The sequence below is a fragment of the Lissotriton vulgaris genome, chromosome 1_1 (assembly GCF_964263255.1).
Source record: "Lissotriton vulgaris chromosome 1_1, aLisVul1.2, whole genome shotgun sequence".
Taxonomy (NCBI): domain Eukaryota; kingdom Metazoa; phylum Chordata; class Amphibia; order Caudata; family Salamandridae; genus Lissotriton; species Lissotriton vulgaris.
Genome location: NC_141685.1, coordinates 1,770,472,492 through 1,770,486,017, shown reverse-complemented (window position 1 = coordinate 1,770,486,017; position 13,526 = coordinate 1,770,472,492). Strand labels below are relative to the sequence as shown.

General features: G+C 43.5%; 1 protein-coding gene across 1 annotated transcript in view; it reads left to right on the top strand.

Moving 5' to 3' along the window:
• The window catches only part of HAL (histidine ammonia-lyase), a 372,837-nt gene that overhangs the window by 201,613 nt on the left and 157,698 nt on the right, over window positions 1-13,526 (top strand). The window contains exon 10 of the mRNA XM_086919081.1: window positions 807-946. Coding sequence (XP_086775207.1) covers window positions 807-946 — 140 coding nt within the window. The remainder of the gene's footprint in view (window positions 1-806; window positions 947-13,526) is intronic.

The window sequence follows — 13,526 nt, the reverse complement described above, 5'->3', positions numbered from 1 at the left end:
TTCACGAGGGATAAAAAGTTGTTTGTGTTACACAATGTCTTATGGTGAAGCCAATTTACAATATTTTATGAGCTGAAACTCTAAAGTAAAGAATTCAGAAAGGGAAGGATTAAGAGAGCTAACTTTGGCTTGAGTTTAAAATCAAATACCTTTCATGAATCCATTCCAGCCTATGCACTAGCAACACAACAATGTAAATGTGTTAAATTAGGACAACCTGGAGACTTATCAAATATCGCATTGTTTCAAAACACTCAGCAGTAGCACTGAAAAAGGAGGAGAGGGGGGGAAATTGTTTACAAATTAATGAATGAGTATAATGCAAGGTGTTTTACCTTCATGCATCTTAGGGTTTTTGTGCTTCATGATGAAATAGAACAGAGATGGGGTTTGTCTCTTCATATATAAGAACATTTCTGCCCAAGGGAAGTGATAGTGCATTGTGGGTTTGTTGTAATTGATTCTGGGTAAAGTCATACAATCAAACAAGACCTGACACTTTACCTTGAATCCCTTGTAAATTTGCACCATGTCTTCTATTGCAATTTAAAATTATTCATTACATGGACACAAAGCTAATGCAACCCCTATAGTAATTTGATGGTACATTTGCCCTCACCGAAAGCCTCTCTGCTGTCTTCGTGTCCCCTGCCTTAACGGAATGCACTTTTCTGCACTTTGTCCCTTTTTTAAATTTTGAACACATCCACTAGTGACAACAGACATCATGCTGGTATTCATTTGGAAATGCTTTTGATATTTTATTGATTTAACATAGCCAGTGTCTCTGTTGCTTGCTTCTGTAGCATCCTGCCTGCCATATATTCCAGAGAAGGGGACTGTTGGCGCCAGTGGAGACCTTGCACCTCTTGCTCATCTAGCTTTAGGCCTGATTGGAGAAGGCAAGATGTGGTCTCCAAAGAGTGGATGGGCTGATGCAAAATATGTAAGTATGTCTAAAGTTGTAGTAGACTACAGATTACAGTCCAGGAATCAATGGTATATTTACTGGATTAAAATGGGATTCAGTGAAAACCTGCTTGATAGTTTTGTTTGTAACAAAGAACAGATTACATAACAAACTGAACAAATATTCTTTATTTTAAATTTGGACTAGCACAAAACAAAAAATATAATTTGAAAGCATGCTCTCTTTGGGATTATTGGGTAAAAATTGAACTGGCAAATTGGGATTATAGTAGAATTTAAAAGTGATAACTGCCTTGGTGCTAGGATGGGTCCCAGATAGTTTACAAGTTGGTGTAATGTCAAGTCTTAGTCGGATAGATCAATGACTCTGCCAAGGGAAATGAATGGCGAAATATATACCAACACAATCTGGTGATTGATAAAATACTGTCAACCAAATGAGTATATGCTAACTAAACCGAACAAATCACTGCATTAAAATAAGCAGGGTTTTTTTACAACAAAACCTTTTCATGGAACAGAAATATTTTTTAGCCTTAAGAAATACGTTAAATCTTTCTCAGTTTGTATGCAGTTTAGGGGTAAAATAACCTAAAAATCAACCAGCAGAATGCTCTTTAAGTACACGGGAACGTAAAAATTACGTTTGATTTAAGACCACAGATAGTTATGTGGAGCATCTACTCTGTGTTTAAATTTGTATGTTGCAGTAGAGCTAGCTTCAGACTGATGGTTACAGGGTAATAAACATTTTCTTTTGTGATTTTATTGGGACATTGGACTGGACGTGATTCCGTAAATATGCTTAATTTCAGGAACCATATCTTTAATAGTGTCACCTAGAGAACAGTGCTGCTATGTATCGCTGTTAGCCACTACCCCAGCCTGGATTGTTAAAGTCTGCACCAACTTGTCAACAGTTGCACAAGGCTGAATTAATCAACCCCTTTTCATGGATTTGTTCCTCTGTGTTTGAAAGGAAATTATTAAAAACTTCATAAAATAACAATCTTTGATCTAACAAACAAGGAATATTTTATCTAAGTTACAAGACTGTAAATGATGGCAAGTCTTGGAGGCGCCTGTGCTCATAGTGCTCCAGTCTCACCCGGAAAATTCCACAAGCTCACCCACATCAAGTCATCATGCAAACCAAGACACTGAATAAAGATAATAGCAACAACAACCTGGTTTATTTTGTTCTGCACCCAGCACTTCTGCAGTTTTTAAGTGCATAATGAAAAGATATTATAGGTGTGGTGACTTTACTTGTGGTCGAGGATGGTGTTCTTTCTAAAAATATTTGAATGCTACAAATCTTATCTGATCTCTTGGAACATTTCCATGCATTTTTGATAATTTCGGCCATCACATTTTAATAGATCGGCTCGGATTAATGGCATAATACTGCTGATATATTGCTTATATTTATATTAGTCTAATATGAGCCATTGATGTGGCCAGCAGTGGATCTTGGACAGCTATTTACAGCTCAATGGGCAAAGCTGAATTTATCCTTTTCAGTCTAAAAGTCTAATTACCCCTAACCTTATTGAGTAGGGATGGTTCTAGGATGTTGGGGGCCCTGGGCAGAAAGGGACGGTGCGAGGCCCCTCTAATTTGCATATAACCTGACAAATTCAGGTCTACTATTTGCATCTCTTAAGTGGACCCTGCTCCCGAAGCTGCTGGGTGCAGACCCCTCCTGAGCTGCAGCCACTCCCTCCCAGCCACCTACAAGCCCCTCTTAGCTGCTCATAAAGGGCTGAATGTATGAGAGTTGCTTTTCATCAGAAACTGCTGTGGGACAATGGGCATCCCATGGAGGTGCCTCTGAATGGGCAGCAGGATAGGAGGCCTGATTGCCGGACAAACCTGCAGAATGTGTCTCATTTCAACTGGGCCCATAGGTGGGGCCCGCTAGGTCTCGCCTCACTGTACCATGGTTGCGAGACCCAGAGGCCCTTCCCATGGGCACAATTGCAGGGAGGCACCTTGCTCTCAAATTAGGTAAGCAGAGGTCATGAGCGGGCCAGTGTGCTGTGGCCTGGCTGTAACATATTGGTGTGGTGCCCTGATTTTGTGGGCTGAGAGTGGGTCCCTGTGCAACTGCCCATGCCCAGCGCCGGCCCTGTTGAGCAGATACAAAGAAATTCTAATCTGAGATGATAGGCTTTGAGGCCTAACTCTGGGACAACATGACTGCTTCTATCAGTCTAAGAATTCTTATTATCATATTAGTGCTTCACTGACTCCTAGATGTCACTGTCAGTTACTTAACTGCCAAATTCTGAAACATGTTGTCAAATGAACACGATTCATTGAGGTCAGGTGTTTCTCACCTGACAACACAACCAAATGATATTTTGCCATGTTCATAGGGATGCTTCCTTTGAAGTCTTTATATTAAATTAAAGAAAGTTAAGAGGATGTCATGTCACAAATGGGCATAATAGGGGTGAAAGGACGTATATGTAGAGTGGTTATCTAAGTTCTGACTACTTCTTAATGCCGCCACAGCTCATGTGTTAATGCTTCTGACACGACTCTATCTCAATTTTAATCAGAGGTGTGTTGAACTCCTACCCCCACATCTGCATTGTCTTTCATAAATATTTCTAAAATAAATTTTGCTCAAAGTAATCACTTTATCTATATTATTGTCTTCTATTTACACGATTAAAAAAATAGTGCCATAGAGGCAACCATATTCTCCTTAGGGACCACATGTTTCACGTTGTCCTATACATTTGCCCAGGAATCGACTGTATCTGATAATTTAATTGTTTATGTTCAGAACAGCTGAAAAGTATCATCCATTGTCAGATGGCTAATCTACATTTTCCCTCAGCAACTCCTTTTTCTTTCAAACCATCACAATATTAGGTGCTGGTTGTAAAACTCTTGTGGGTGTTGGTAGATGTCGAGTTGAGTGACTATGTATTTCTTCTAGGTGAGGGTCCACTGCACGTCTTTCTAGCTCCGATAATATTTGGCAAAAGCTAGAGTCTCTCTCCATATTCCAGTAAAGCTAGAGTCTCTCTCCATATTCCAGTAAATTCTCCAAGCTATTAGCAATGCGGCTTTTAGAAGCATACTGTGAAGGTTTCAAACAACCCCTTGTTGTGTTAGTCTGATGCTGTTGTCACTCCTTCATAAGGAAAGGATTTGTGCCTCTAGCGATGGTAGGAACTACCACTCAAGCAATGTTTCCTGGGTTCTTCTGCTGATGGATTGCCACTAGGTTCGATAAAGCTGAAGCCAGCTTGAAACAACATCAAACAGCTCTCGAGGAGGGCTTCATTGGTATATCACTTCAGTGTCGACAGATGTTTGAAGAACTTATGCTTGGCAAAGGAGTCCAAGTCTAGTTAGATTAGAAATTAATTTGCTTTGAGATCTCCCAATCCTTCCTTGCATGTGAAAGTATCTGGGAGAGACGTCCCTCTGAAACAAGTTGCAGTATATTCAGATGGACTCCTCTGAATTTCAGCCACTGTTAATTAGATATAAACCTCTAGATGGAACCACTTGCCATTCTCCAATAAATGAAAGACATGTATCTTTACTTCAAGACATCTTCTCTAAAAGATGTACATGCTGTGAAACCATTCCCCATTCAAATCTTGGATGTTAAATGTTCAGTTAAAACTATACCTGAAAAAACGAATTCCTACTTATAAGCACAGATCACATAAAACTATCTATCCTAGATTAGCATGGCTGAATGTAGTGGAATGTCTGGTTGCCTTCTTCTTACCCCTCTCCTCTCGTATCAAATCCTTCGGTTTCTATATTGAACTTGGTCTCTCCATCAAATATTCTATGAACAAGACAATAAGGAACTTGGTACAAAAACAGCCTCTTGTGTAAAATAAAAACATTTTTATGCAACCCATTACTTCCGCATGACCACAATATATCTTGTTCTCTCTGACATTGACTGAGGTAATCTTCTAATCACTGCTTATCTGCCAACACACTTTTCCCGCTCAACCCAGCGCTACTTGCACCTGCATGCCTAAGCGTGAAGAAAGCGAATGTTATCACATAATACATGCATTCTGCAAACTACACCAGCAAGCATTACATGTAAACCCCTCTTCCTTTCCTACATAACCCCCAAACACAGACATCTGCCTAAAAAGCAAACAGGCTTCATTTTAAAGGCTGTATTTGAAAATCCTAGGGCAATAATGAAGTATTCCTGGAAATACCAAAAATAAAAATGGGAGACTACAAGAAAGCAAGCGTTTTCATCCCCCTCTGTCTCAAATGAAAATTGGCCTAATCTTACTTGTGCTTCAGAAAATAACTCTAAACTCTGTTCTCTCTAAAACATCTAATTTCCAATTAATCCCATGTACTTCCCAAACTAGACTTATGTTATGTTTTGTTATTTGGATTTCTAACACGCACCGCTACTCAGGAGTGTCTTGGCGCGATGTCTAAAGCGGATAGAGGAGACTATCAACCGAAAAGGTAAGTTTTCAAATTTTTCTTGAATACTGTCGGGTCTTTGATATTGAGTAAAGCCAGAGAAAGTGCATTCCAAACCACCAAGCCTCCGGTACTTAAAACCACGAACCAGTGTGAGGCAATGGGATGCCGATCGCAACTGTCTCGTTGGCACATAGAAGGCAAACCACTTTTTGCGGCTAAGATGGTCCAAGGCCATGAGGAGCGCGATGGGCTAGGACCAGCGATTTAATCTTCACCCATTTAGCTACAGGGAGCCATTGAAAGGAACACAGGTGATGACGCAAGCTGTGCCTGGCAGAGATGCCCAGAAGAAGTCTAGCTGCCGTATTTTGGACCACCTGGAGCTTTTTTATCAGGTAGCCAGGGATGCCAATGTAGAGCAGGTTGGCATAATCTAGCCGGAACAGGATGAGAGCACAGGTGACAATTTCTCTTGCTGCTTGGGGCAGGAGAGGAAAGAACTGTCTTAAAGTCTTGAGGAGACAAAAACATTTGCCGGCCAACTTCTTGATGTGGAGTGAGACGAAGCTCTCGTCAAACCATACCCCCAAATTCTTGGCCTGCTTCCCTACAGAGGTGGGCAGGGGAAACTCAGGTGGCCAGAGATTCCCGGAAATTGGGAGGGAATTTTCTAAACAGGAGAATCTCTTACTTCTCCTCATTACGTTTTAATTGTGCAGCCGATAACCATTTAAAAATGGAGGAGAGACAATGGTGAGCTGAGGAGACAGAATCATCATCATCATAGTCCCAAGTGAAGAGCAACTGGGTGTCATCGGCGTAGGCCCTCACCCTGGCTCCCAGGCTCTCGGCCAGATAGACTAAGGGTGTCACATGAATGTTAAAGAGAAGAGGGCTAAGGGAGGACCCCTGAGGAACTCCCGTAGTCACAGACTAAAGAGAAGGGGAGGGCGGAGGCATCCAAATCTGCTGGACCCGACCCTCAAGAAAGGACCTAAACCAGTTCCAGGCAGTACCCGACACACCTATCCTGGTAAGTCGTGAAAGGAGAATAAAGTGTGGGACCATGTCGGATGCTGCAGAGAGGTCAAGCAGAATCAATGCTGCCTTCCTGCTGGCGTCCAAACACTCCTGGATGGCCTCTATGACCTTCACCAGCACCGATTCAGTGCTATGAGAGGCCCGGAACCCTGACTGTGCAGGATGCAACAGACCCTCCCTCTCAACAAACTCAGTAAGTTGTTTGGTGACAACCTTCTCGCGCACCTTAGCCAGGCAGGTAAGAGAGAGATTGGTCTGTAGTTCCCTGGACTGCAAGGGTCTAATGACGGTCTTTTTATAAGTGCAATAAGTGGCAAAATCGAGGCCTGCTTCCAGGGCGCTGGGACACTGGCTGTACGGAGGGGCAGATTGATGATGCTATTCACCTCTGTGTTAATTGTCTCTGCTGCTGCTGCTAGCAGTCTAGCAGGGTAGGGGTCAGAGGGGGAGCCAGACTTTAAACTCATCAGAATGTTAAGCGAATCCGGCAAAACCACCAGCATAAAAGCTGCCAGACGATGTTTGGCGCCCACCGGTGAAGGCGATACAGTTGCCTTGATCCCATGGTCACCCGGTAAGAAGGCCGCCTGGATCGTGCGGATTTTATCCAATAAAAAAGTTGAAAGGGTATCACACCAGGCGACTGAAGATGGGGATGCGCTACCTTGGGCTGAAGGCGACATAAAGCTCTGAGCAATTGCAAACATGTCTTTATATACGGGTAGCGTAGAATTCCTTTTTAGCTAGAGTTATGGCATCATAATAGACTTTTTGCTTGGTTCTGAGCTTCAGCTTGGTTGCGAGGCAGCTACGGCGCTCTAGCATCTTACATTCGTGTTATAGTTCTTTGAGTTTTAGACTGTACCAAGGTTTAGAGGGAGAAGCCCTAGACAGCCTAGAAGAGCACTGCGGGGCGAGAGTATCAACTGCCTTAGACACCCAGCTGGTAAAACCATCTAGTCAATTCTCCAGGTCGCCCGAGAGGATGGGTCAAGGGGTTTCCAGGGCTTGGATGAATGCACCTGGGGCAATTTTTCAACACTGTTTGTGTTATACTCTGTACATCTGGAAGCCCTGAACATTCCTTTAACAAACCTGTCAAAAACCCTGAACTGTATACAGGTGACCATGTGAATTGCACTCAGAGCCACACATCTGCCGGCTCTCTGTAAGGTGTTCTGGTAACGTTTCCTAGTTAGGTTACCCTTTGCTATAGGAATACTTAAAAATAAAAATCAAATAATAAAAGTGTTGTTAGTGATACACATCAGGGTGTGGCCTGGTATTCTAGCAAGTTTATATTCTTGGTGTGAATGTATTCTAGCAAAAATACTTTCTGATTTACATCTTCATATGCAATAACTCAAACACTGATTCTATGGCTGATTTCTGCTTGGACGTAAAAAGGAGCGCCACTCTGTAGGTTATTTTTAGCAACTAACATATGTTACCTATTCCAAGGTTAACCAAAGGTTAACCAATGAAAGCCTCAATTAGTGTTACATCAAACTTTTTTATTAGTATTTCTAATTTCTGGGTCTTAATTTAATCATCAAACTGTCAATGTAATTCAGTTATTTAATAGTTGATAACCGTTTTGAAGAGTAAATGGACTTCTCTTCAAATGCTAAGAACAGTCCGTTCTAATTACCTCAGAGAATTTAATATCATCATAGTTGTTATTTGAATCATAGTGCACTCTCAGGCCTGTCATCCTGTGTTTGTTCTTCTCCCAAATGTTTTGCTTTCACCCCTCCTGTTTTCTGCACTTCTTTTTTGTTGGCATTAGGACTAGCCATAGCTAAAGTACTTGTGCCCTCTCCCTAAGGTGGCTTACTCCTGATTGACATATTTAATTTACTTATAAGTCCCTGGTATGTGGTACTACATGTACCCAATATCCGTAAATTAAATGCTTGTAGTGGGCTTGCAGCACTCATTTGTCACACCCCTAAGTAGCACTTTTAAACATGTCTCAGGTGTGCCATTGTAGTCTGTAGTGCAGTTTTAAAACTGCCACTTTGACCTGGCAAATAAACCTTCTTTTTGAAAACATGTAACTCACATAGAAGGTACGCCTATCAGAAACTAACCTGATGCCAATAATTCCACAGGAACAGAATAATTATCCCTATTCCTGTGTACTCCTGCATATGCAGCGTCTCTACTTAGAAATCTCTTCCTAGTACACACTTTCAGAGGGGAGAAAAGAGAAACTGCCTCTGATATCTTTGACACTGAGCTTCTAATTCTCACAACTAGGGAATATCTTCCTTAAAAATGCTCCTCAACATGAGGTTAGCAAATATTCAACATCTTTTAGTCCCAGAGTAAGTTGCCTCTCTAGTAGTTTCTTTACAAATATTCAGTTGAGCTCCACAAAGTACATCTCATTTCTTTTCTAGAATTGTTTCAATCTTTAGTAAAAATATACATAAGTCTTATTGAGTTTCTTTTCTAGAGTTTTTCTTTTGAGGAAATGATTCCACTCTTAAAAACAAGTCTTTTCCCAAATTGTTGTTGGAGGGAATAATCGTTAAATAGTAATGCACCCTACTGTATTTTAGCCAAAATTCACTGCTTTGATATGATTTGCAGCCACTCGAAAAGTACTCTTCCCAATGCTCTAGAAAATCCAGGGAAAATGGGGAATACCCTAGTGTGCACATCAAATCAGCAAATAGAGGCGGAAATTGGAGCTTCAGAAAGCATGAGCGTTGAGGAGAAACATTACTTGTGTAGGTTGCTCTGGTTTTCAAATAGACTAGACCACTAACCATAAACCTTAATTTGGGTGGCCACCATCTAAGAATCTCGCTTGCTGTGCCCACAGCAGAATTTTTGCATCGACCTGAGGAAGTGTAACAGGTGCGTCTTCTGACATCTCTAGCAGGGATCCCGTTTAAATTTCTGTTGTTCCCCAGGGCAGAGGGCAGCAATCTTGTGGCTCTCCTTTGCAGACAAAGGTAGAGATAATCTCCTCACTGTAAGAGAAGAGGATCCTGACAATTACACTGTCCTGAAGAGTGCTCTGATAGATGGGTTTGGCCTAACCACTGAACAGTACAGGTTGCAGTTCAGCGATACCCAAAAGGCACAGATTCAGGACTGGGTTGATTTTGTAGATTGTGCTACTAAGGCTCTGGAAGGCTGGTTGCTGGGCAGTAAAGTGTGTGACTATACAGGATTTTATAATCTAATCATGAGAGAACAGATTCTTAATAGCGGTCAGAACCAGCTGTAGCATCAGCACTTGGTTCTCTCTGATCTAACCTCGCCCCAAGAATTGTGAAAGAAGGCAGACAAATGGGTCAGAACCAGGGTGAAGCAGAAGATACAGAACGAAGGTGGTGACCAGAAGAAGCAAGACCAAAAGGGTGGGGATAGGTAAAGACCTGAAGTCTTCACAAGGTCCCCAAAAGCTTCTAATGGTGGGGGTCCACAATCTAAAAAGAAAGAAGGCCCAAGAAAACCATGGTGCAAAGTTTGTAAGAATAATAGTCACTGGACAATTGATTGCACCAAAAAGGAGCCAGCTCCAGCCACCATTGCCCCTAAGGCAATTGTTCCCCCAAGTACAGCTACAAGTGGTTGTTCTCAGCAGAAGGGTGTAGTAGGGTTAACCCTGGGATCTGAGATGGACTCTGGCCTAGTCAGAGTACCAACTCAAGTTGTTTTGACCTGTGATGGAGGCATGGACATGAACTCCTCTGTGAGCCCGAGTAATCTGGGCAAGTACAGACAAACACCTTTAATCAATGAGAAAAAGGCTGAGGCCTACATGGACACATGTGCCAGTGTCACCATGGTGCTACCAGACTTTGTGGACCCTGGACAAGTCATACTTGGTGAGACTTACCAAGTGGTCAATGCTAGCAATGTCAGTACCACCCATAGTATAGCAGTTGTTCATTTCTCCTGGGGAGGGGAAACTGGTCTTAAGAAGGTTGTGATCAGTGCAGGCCTCCCTGTGTTTGCTTGGTAATGACCTAGAGACTTCAGCCTGGTCTGAAGGGGAGTATAGGACCCATGTGGAAATGTTAGAAATCTCAGCACATGTCCTTTCAGTGACTAGGTCACAGGTCAGAAAGTCTCACACTGGACAGGCACTGGATTCTGGAATAATGGACCAGTTGCCTACCAAGAAAAGGAGCAGTAGGGTTAAGGCGCAGTGCCTTCCCCCTGACTCAGTGAGGATCAGCCTTCTGAGGAAGCTGATTGTGAGCCTAAAGAAGGAACTGTCCCAGAGGAGCTTGAACCTGATCAGGTTTAGTTCTTAGGGTAGATCTGAGTCAGGCGCAGTTAAGCTGCCCTGCTCTTGAACCCCTCTGACAGTAAGCTGCTGCTGGGAATGCTAGTGGCACCCACATAATCTATTGGGATGAAGGGCTCCTGTATTCAGAGAGTAGAGACCCCAAGCCTGGTGCAGCCAGGATGTTGGTCATACCTTTGGCATTCAGGGGCTTCCTTTTGACACTAGCCCATGATATTCCCTTAGCAGGACACCTGGGCCAGAACAAGGCTTGGGACAGGATTGTCCCTCATTTTTATTGGCCCCACATGTCTGAAGACACCGAGGAGTTTTGTCGCTCCTGTGTAACCTGCCAATCCAGTGGTAAAGCAGGTGGCACTACAAATGCCACCCTTATACCACTACCTGTGGTGGGGGTTCCCTTTGAACGTGTAGGGATTTACATTGTTGGACCAATGGTTCCCCTAACTCCATCTGGGCACAGGTTTATCCTGGTGATAGTGGATCATGCCACCAGGTACCCAGAGGCAATTCCCCTTAGGACCACTACAGCACCTGTTGTGGCAAGAGCCCTCTTTGGAGTTTTCCCAAGAGTGGGGTTCCCTAAGGAGGTAGTATCTGACAGAGATACAAACTTTATGTCCAGCTACTTGACTGCAATGTGGAAGGAGAGTGGAGTGAACTACAAGTTCACCACACCCTATCATCCACAGTGCAATGGTCTAGTTGAATGGTTCAACAAGACCTTAAAGGGTATGATTAACGGTCTCCCAAAAAAGCTCAGGCAGGGATGGGATATCCTGCTACCCTGCCTTTTGTTTGCATACAGGGAAGATCCACAGAAGGGGTTGGCTACAGCCCATTTGAACTTCTGTTTAGGCACCCTGTTAGAGGGCCACTTTGTCTGGTGAAGGAGGGATGGGAGTTATCTCTCAAACCCCCTAAACAGGATATTGTGGACTATGCACTTGGTCTCCGCTCCAGGATGGCAGAGTACATGAAAAAGGCAACTAAAAACCTTGAGGCTAGCCAGGAATTACAGAAAGCCTGGCATGACCAAAAGGCTGAACTGACTGCTTACCAGCCAGGACAGAAAGTGTGGGTGTTGGAGCCTGTGGCCCCAGCCGCTCTCCAAGACAAGTGGGCTGAACCCCACACTATAGTTGAACAGGAGGGAGAGGTTACCTATTTGGTAGATCTTGGAACTCCCAGGAGCCCCATAAGGTGCTTCATTTCAACAGATTGAAACCATATGCTGACAGAGCAGACATGGGCTTGCTCATGGCTACTGATGACGTACAGGAGGAAGAGAGTGACCCTCTCCCAGACCTGCTCTCTCAGAACCCTGATGATGGGTCAGTTGATGGAGTAGCCTTGGCAGGCAGCCTCACTGATCAGCAGCAAACTGATTGCAGACAAGTTCTACACCAGTTCAGACATATGTTTTCACTGACTCCAAGTCAGACTACCTGGTACACTCATGAAGTGGACACTGGGGACAGTCTGCCTGTTAAAAATAATATTTACAGGCAACCTGATCATGTCCGGGACTGATCAGGACAGACGTCCAGAAAATGTTGGAGCTGGGAGTAATTAAATCTTCAGATAGCCCTTGGGCTAGTCCAGTAGTCCTAGTACCCACACCTCACACCCAGGTGGTAAGTTTTGGGTATACAACAGAGGTCTCAATGCAGTCACTAGGACTGATGCCAATCCAATTCCCAGAGCAGATGAGCTCATAGATAAGTTGGCATCTGCCAAATTTCTGAGAACATTTGATCTAACAGCTGGCTACTAGCAGATCAGACTAGCTGATGATGCAAAGCCAAAGACAGCATTATCAACCCCTAGTGGACATTATCAATTTGTGGTAATGCCCTTTGGTCTGAAAAATGCACCAGCCACATTTCAAAGGTTAGTGAATATAGTCCTAACAGACCTGTGCAGCTTATCTTGATGATATTGCTGTCTTTAGCTCCACCTAGGAGGATCACCTTACTAATATTTTGGAGGCCCTGCAGAAAGCAGGCCTAACCATCAAGGCTACTAAGTGCCAGATAGGGCAGAGTCGGATTGTGTACCTGGGCCACCTTGTAGGTAAAGGCAAGGTTCAACCATTGCAGAGCAAAATCCAGACCATAATGGACCGGGTTGCTCCAACCACCCAGACTTAGGTCAGAGCTTTCTTGGGCCTGACTGGGTACTATAGAAGATTTGTCAAGGGGTATGGTTCCATAGTGACACCCCTGAATGACTTAACTTCTAAAAGAATGCCTAAGAAAGTTCAATGGACAGTCAGCTGTCAAAAAGCATTTGATGACCTGAAGCAGGCTATGGGCACTGCACCAATTCTGCAAAGTCCTAACTACTCCAAAGAATTCATTGTCCAAACAGATGCATCTGAATTGGGGGTATGGGGTGTGCTGTCGCAATTGAATGATGAAGGTCAGGACCAGCCAGTAGCTTTGATTAGCAGAAGGCTGACCCCTAGAGAGAAACGTTGGTCAGCTATTGAGAGGGAAGCCTTTGCTGTGGTTTGGGCTCTGGAGAAGCTGAGACCATACTTGTTTGGCACTCACTTCACAGTTCAGACAGACCATAAGCCCCTCTTATGGATAAAACGGATGAAGGGTGAAAATCCCAAACTGCTCAAGTGGTCCATTTCCCTACAGGGGATGGACTATAAAGTGGAACATTGACCAGGGAGTAGACATGCCAATGCAGATGGACTCTCCAGATATTTCCACTTAGAACATAAAGACTCAACTGGTCAAGGTTAGTTTAATGTCCCTGCGTTTGGGAGGGGGGGGTTGTGTAGGAGAGTAGGGTCTGCTTCCTCTGGTTACCCCCACTTTTTGCT